Source organism: Martes martes (assembly GCF_963455335.1).
Source record: "Martes martes genome assembly, chromosome: 10".
Classification (NCBI taxonomy): Eukaryota; Metazoa; Chordata; class Mammalia; order Carnivora; family Mustelidae; genus Martes; species Martes martes.
The window spans coordinates 62453069-62459962 of NC_137898.1; the positions used below are offsets into that span (position 1 = coordinate 62453069).

Consider the following 6894-nt stretch of genomic DNA (forward strand, 5'->3'; position numbering starts at 1 on the left):
GATCCTCTGTCTCCTTCCAGATCTGGAACCACCGAGTCCTGAAGGACGAATTCTTGGGCCAGGTGCAGCTGAAGGCTGACCCCGATGACCTCCAGGCCCTGCACACCCTCCACCTCCGGGACCGCAACAGCCGGCAGCCCAGCGACCTGCCTGGCACCGTCGCTGTGCGTGTCTTCAGCAGCACCTCCCTCATGGCTGTCTGACACCCACCCACCCTCCTGGCTGCCGCAGTTTTAAACCGTCTGCATGTCCCCAACCTGGCCAGAGACTCGCCTGAGAGCCAGGATGCTGGGGGCCTCTTCCCAGCTTTTCCACTGACTTGCTGCGTGACCTGGGGAGGCCTCTGCCCTTCTCAGGGCCTCAGTGTCCCAAGGCCCCCGAAGTGTTCCCTTCTCATGGAGGAGCCTTCCTGCCTGAGATTTATAATCACACCCCTTACCCCAGCTGTCACTACTGCTAAGGGATTCTATCCGTTGAAAACATTTTCCCAAGGCCCTGCTGTCTGCCGACGGAGTGCCAAGATGTCACTTGTTTACACACAATCTGCCACATCCCCGAACCGCACCCTTGCCCCTGGTGTCCCTGGGCCCGCCCCTGTGAACCAGACCTTGCTTTCTCTCTCCCCTGCACCTGGTTTGCTAGCCACCTTGAAAGGGCTCTTGGCTCTTGCTGGGTTCCTGCTTGGGCTGGAGTCAGGAAAATGGGCAGGTGACATTTGTTCATTCTCTCATCCTGTCCACTTGCCCATCCATTTATTTATTCAAAAGAGGTTTGCCAAATGAATAAACGACGCCCATGAGAGCCCCAGTGGCGCCAGACACCTCCCTGCCACTCTGGGAGACCCGGCGTCTGTGTGGGGCCTCACCCCTGCTCTCAGGTCCTCTCCGAGGTGGATGCCCACATGCCCAGAGGAGCTACTGTGGCTGCCGTCATGCCCCAGGCTCTGATTGCTCTCCTAGCCTCTGGGTGAAGCCCCCTAGTGGGATGGCATCAGTGGGTGTGGGAGGAAGGGCATTTTCCTGCCTCTGTTGCCTTCATGCCAGAAGGCGTGTGCTTGGTTTGGTGGCCAGGAGGGTGTGAGGAGGCCTGGGGACCTGAAGGCCCCTCTCTGCTGCAAGACTTTTCCTAGGAGGAGGGACCCTGGGGCAGTGGTGTCAGGCCCACTGGGCTCAGGTCACTTGTCGGACTTGGCAGGAGACAGGTGAATCTATCACCTGACCAGAGGCCCCTCTCCCAAAATTCCCCCCCAGAATGCAGCCCAATGAGCTATGGCCCTCCTCTTGCTGCCTGGACCAAAACGTTCCTTTAGTCCTCAATGTTTTATATTCTTCATGTGTTACCAGTTTCAACCAGGGGCTTTGAAAGGAAAACAAAGCCTGAGCCCCTTTATTCATCTTCAGCACCAATTCCTGTGGTCCTCTGATTTTAATTTTGATTCTGCGGGGGGTGGGGGTGGAGAGAGATCAGGAGAAGTCCTGCCTTCTCAGACGAGGCCCACGGGGCGGGGGTGGTGGTGAAGAAGAGGGTGTTTTCTACTTGGATGTGTTGCCAGCTGGCCCCACCCAGTTCTTGGTGAGTGTTGGTGCCATGAGCTGCTTGGGTCCCTTCTGTGCCCTTCTCTGGCTCCAGATAGGGGGACGTAAATGAAAAACCCAGTTGGTTCAAGAACAGGAATTCCTGTGGCCTTGCTGGGGATTTGTGGCTGGCTCTGTTCCTGTGCCCTGGCGCCCTGCCACGGGAGGGGCTGGGATGCAAACAAGGAGGCCAAGAGGATTCCTTATTGAAAAGCTGGGACTTCCCCTGCAGAACCTGGGCTTGGGGCTGGGCCAGGACCACATGACCAGGAGCAAGTCACTGAAACCTCCTGTGCCTCGATTTCCCTTCTGCGAAGTGGGGCCCATGGTTCTTGTTTGCCGGCACTCTTACTACCGTGTGCTGAGTAAGGGCACACCCTTCATGTATCTCTGTATGCGAGCACACCATACACCTTCACGGAGTCACTCAGTGTCTTTTCCAAGTGAAGATTCCCGAGTTGGGGCGGAGAGGTGAGGGCCAGATAAGCCAGCTTGGGGCCCCTGGGGCCAACACCCGGGTCTTTGCTCTGCCGTGTGCACCTGGGCTAGGAGGCAAACTGGGAGCAACCGGCTGGCCTGTGTGGGCTTCAGTCTGGGCATTGGGCACTGCCTTCCCCCTTTTCCCCCAAGAAAAACCAGGTTTGGCAGCCCTGCCCTTGCTTGCTGCCCTAAGTGGTCCAGGCTGGGTCCTGGCTGTGCAAAGGTGCCCGATCCCTGGGCAGGTGAGGATGGAGTTCTTCCTGCTGGGACTGGAGGGTGGGTGGGGAGAGCAAATGCTCCGTTCCCCCGATGTGCCCTTCAGCCCGTGGGGGGCCTCGGGGTCCCCACTTGTCGCTGGGCAGGGCTTCCGGTCACACCACCTGGATGTGGTCTTCACTCCCCTCAGGACCCACTGTGGGGTCAAGAGTGGAGACCTGTTCTGTTCTCAGAATAAACATTAACTACAATCCCAGACTTTCTTGGATCTGTCTGTCCCTCTGTGGGTAAGGGAGAGTGGAGGGAATATTTCCAGCTCATCTGTGGGCAGAGGTCGTGGGGATCATGCCATCATTCCTTCAGCCGACCTTGTCCCAAGGGGGGACGCAGGGAACCAGCCTGTCCCATCTGTGGGGCTGTCCATACACTAGGCCCACTAGGGAGAGACACTAGGGAGAGACACATACACTAGGAAGAGACACTGTGGTCCTAACAAACGCTGTGCAGGGAGTGACTGGAAAGGCAGTGTGGGTTCTGGGGGCTTCCAACTGACCTGGGAAGGAAGGTCGGCCCCCTGGTGCAAGTGGACTGTGGAGGGAAGGAAGAAGTCACAGAAAGAGGGACAGGGTTTGTGGGTCCAGGTGGATGGTGGGGAGGCCAGAGTGCAGGCTATTGGGAGGAAGATGCTGTCAACTCCAGCCAGGGAGCTGGGGTGGGGGGTAGGGGCTCGGGAGAACTAGTGGATAGATTTTGGAGGTAGAGTGGACAGAATTCAGTAATGACTGGGTTAGGGTAGGTGGGGAGTGAGGGAAAATTAATGAAGGTCAGTCAGTTCATAGGTTTCTCTACAGGACCGTGAGCAAAGAACATTATGAATGCTGAGCCCTGCTTAGCACAGAGCATGACGGTGGGTGCTGGGTAGATTGTTGCCGTTACGGCAACTAGGGATTGCTGTGGACCTCTCCACTCCCTGCCACACTGGGGCCATCCTCACATCAGGCCTGCATTCTGCCGTATTCCTCTTGGGGTCTCTCCGTTTTCCTGGCTATGCAGGCCGCTTCAGCCTGGGAGGCTCAGCAAGGGAGGTGATGGGAGGAGGAGTAGGTAGCAAGGGGCAGTGGCAGGCGCCAGCCCAGAAGTGGGGAAGGTGCCCAGAGCAGCCCCTGCCCGGGGCCGCTTGGCTGAGCTCACGCTGGCAGGTGGGGCCCTGCAAGGGTCAGGAGTTCCGGGTCAGAGTCTCCGAGTCTGGGCAATGTTGCTTCTCACCTGCAGCTCCAAGTGGAGGCGGGACGCTCAGCCTTGCTCCCATGGGGTCTCCAAGGGGCAGCTCAGCCTGCGCCCACCAGGTGGCACACTTGGCCCCCACCCCATTCTTTGGCGGGGGGGTAGCCTCTTCCCTGCAGACACACCTCCATTACAGAGGTGGGGGCTTGGAGAGCACCTCCCTCTGCCCGGGGCCAAAGTTGCCCCCAGACAGGCCCACATTGATGGGTGGCAGGAGGCAGAGACCGGCAACAAGGACATGCCAGGTCTCAGCGAGGAGACTCGCTGTTACTGTCTTTGCCAATGCTAGTAACACTGTGTACTCCTGTGTATGCCCCCCTCCTCGCACTTTTAAATCACACTATTTCCCTTCAATTCATATGTGTCCCTGGCACAGGCAGGGTTGCCCCAAGTCAGTGAGATTGAGAAAGTTTCCTGGATGATTAGGGACAACACCAGCCCCCCACCCGCCCCTAGAACAGGTTGCGGGGACGGTGTTGAAGTGAAGAGCTTCAGGGGACACATCTGAGGGGAGCCCTTGGGAAGTGGGTCTGGGGAAGAGTGGTGTGTGTGCGTGGACTGAGAGAAAGAGCCAGAACATGGGGCTTACAACCTCCTGCCCGGTCCTGCCTGGTCCTTTCCTCTTGAGAGCGTCAGGCAGGCATTTAAGGAGAAGAAAACAAGGCTTGGTGGCGGGCCGGCAGGTACTGAGACTCAGCCAATCAGTGACCGGGTGGGGATGGGGGAGGTGCTCGACACGTGCGGGGAGCAGGTGGTTACTGCGGGTAATAGCGGGCAGCTGAAGCCGCCCGGGGAGCTTTTGCCCAAGTCCCGCACTGGTCGGAAGCACCGCAGAGGAACCCGGGAGCCTGGGCGTCCCCACTGGGCAGCACAAACTGCCTCCTCTGCTGATGTCACAGGGCACCCAGGTCTTGGAGGCCCCTCTGACTCCGCCTCCCGAGGGAAGGCTCCGGAGGGGGGCTCGGGGAGGGCAGCAGTGCAGTTGGACAGCCGTCCTGGTCGGGAAAGAGAGGGAGACGCTGAGAGGGAGACAGCCGGTCACACAGGGAAGAACTGACAGCTCCAGAGAGACACCCCCTGCCCCCCGCCAAGGGTGACGAGCCTCGGAGCAAGACAGAGGAAGAGAGGACGTGTGTCAGCAGATTGTCCCAGACCCAGGACCCCAGCTCTTAAGCCTTTTGTGCAGGGGGCAGCTGCATCCAGTCTGGTGGGCAGCTGAGACTGGGGAGCTGGGACCCCGGTAAGCATGGGCTGCCTGGTCTCCTGGGCGCTGGGAGAAGGGTGTGGTGGACATCTGGGGAATCACGGACCCGCCCATCCTGGGGCCCCTGCCCTTACAGCCATTTCCTCCTGGTCTGGCCCCACTGCCACAGCAGCCACTGAATGAAACTGTCCTGAGCCTAGACAGATAGAGTCTTGTAGCGGGGAGAAAGGCAGAGCCAAGGGGTACGGTGTCCATTGAATGGTCTCTGAGCGGGCCTGGGGCAGGGGGGCAAACATGCTGGGGAGGCAACGAGAGAGAGAGAGAGACTCTTTTGGCCTCTGACACAATTCCTTGATTTCCTTCTTTCTCTCTCTTTGCATAAATGACTTCCTTCCTCTGTGCCTCAAACGTCCCATCTGGGAAATGGGAATAAGAACCACCACATACCCCGCCCCCCCCCCCCCCCCCCGCCCCGGGTTGTTGTGGGGAAAAGGTAAAGTCCGCAGGGACAATGAAGTGTAAACACAGTTTTTGTTTTCCCTATTGTCAATTTGAAATGCAATTAACTTAAACGTGGGCTAATTCTTATTTTCAGGAAGAAGTTTATCTTGTAGCTTTTTCCTTCTGTGTACTGTTAAATTCCATGCCCCTTCCACCTTCCAGAGCCCTGAAAAGCTGGGCTCTGCCCCAACTTTCAAGGCTCACCCTGGTGCAGGAGGTGGGCCCAGCCACAGGGCACCCTGCTTAGACGCAGCTCCCCACGGCAGCCGCCTGCCAGCCCCATTGAATTGCCTTCCCCACCAGCCAGGCTGGGGGCTGGTCTCCAGCAGAACTGCTCGCCTGCTGTGTTCTGGAGCTCCAGGCCAGGGGTCAGGTCTCAGGTGTCAGGCAGTGTCCTGGACAGGGGATCAAATGCCTCAGTGCCTCTGAATGGGCCTTGTGAAAAATTGATGCTCACCCTGCGGGGGCAGAGGGACCTCCCACCAGAGCCTGTGGGCTTGGGCTGTCTTGGATCACACGCTTGGTCCCACGGTTCCTTCCTGAGCAATCTCTGGGCCTGGACCTATACTGTGTGATGTAGTGGCTGAGCTCACCCCTGCCCTGGATTAACTGCCCAACTTTAGGGGGACAGAGGTGGGGACAGACCCTGACCTGACAACATAATGCATATAGTCAGGGCTGGATAGACAGAAACATCAGGGTTCTTGGATGCCTAGAGGGGGTCAGAGAAGACTTCCTGGAGGAGGTGCTATTTGAACTGAGCCATGAAGTATAGGTGGGAATTTACTAGTCAGTAAATTCCAGGTGGAGGGGTCAGTGTATGCAGAGGCCAGGAACTATGAAAAGGGCTGGCATGTTTCAGGAGGAGTGAGTGCTGAGGATAGCCCAGGTGTCAGGGAGAGGGTAGGGAAAAGGCAGTGAGAGGTAAGACTAAGACTTCAGTAAGAGCTGTATCATACTGGGCCTTACAAGCCAGCCTGGTGGGCTTAGGACCTGCATCCTGAAAGCAGTGGGTGCTCTGGGGAAGGGTTTTAGGCAGGGCAGGCCATGAACAGGTCCTGCTCAGCCTGTGACCATCCCCTGGGGACTGGCTTCTCCTGTCCCCCAAACTCCCAGCCTTGAGCTGGGAGGCTGGAAATCAAGTCCTAGTCCTAGTCCTAGTCCTGAACTTGCCCTGCCCTGCTGTGTGATTTTGGCAAGTCTTGGTCCCTCTCTGTCCTGGTCTTTCCCATATGTCCAGGGCGGAGGGCTGGAATTGCTACTTCCTAAGAGCCCTTTCGAAATCTCTGAATGACTGTAACCAGGAGAAGAGCTCAGCTGCCCTGGGGAGTAGTGCTGGTAATGGCGGCTGAGGCTCAGGTCACACAGGCTGGGCTGTGGCCAGAGGGAGAGAAGCCAGGGAGGGAGGGTTCCCCAGAGGGAGGAGTGGCTGAGGCTTTGGGAAGAGCCCAGGTGACCCCAGCCAGGCTCCCGGCTGCTGGGGCTGGCCTGCTCAGAGGCTTCCCATGGTCTCTCTCCCCACAGAACTGCAACTGGCCAGGCAGGAAGCAAGAGCATCTGACAAGGGACCATGGTGATTCTTCAGCAGGTGAGTGCCCCCTCCCTGCCGCGCCCTGCCTTCATCTGTCTATGCCA

General features: G+C 58.2%; 1 protein-coding gene across 3 annotated transcripts in view; it reads left to right on the top strand.

The window, feature by feature from the left end:
* Positions 1-2521, top strand: part of CAPN5 (calpain 5) — a 51991-nt gene extending 49470 nt beyond the window's left edge. For all 3 annotated transcript variants that reach the window (XM_080815942.1, XM_080815943.1, XM_080815944.1), the window contains one exon: positions 21-2521. In XM_080815942.1, the coding sequence (XP_080672068.1) occupies positions 21-203 (183 nt within the window). In that variant the 3' untranslated portion in view covers positions 204-2521. The remainder of the gene's footprint in view (positions 1-20) is intronic.
* The last annotated feature ends 4373 nt before the right edge of the window (positions 2522-6894 follow it).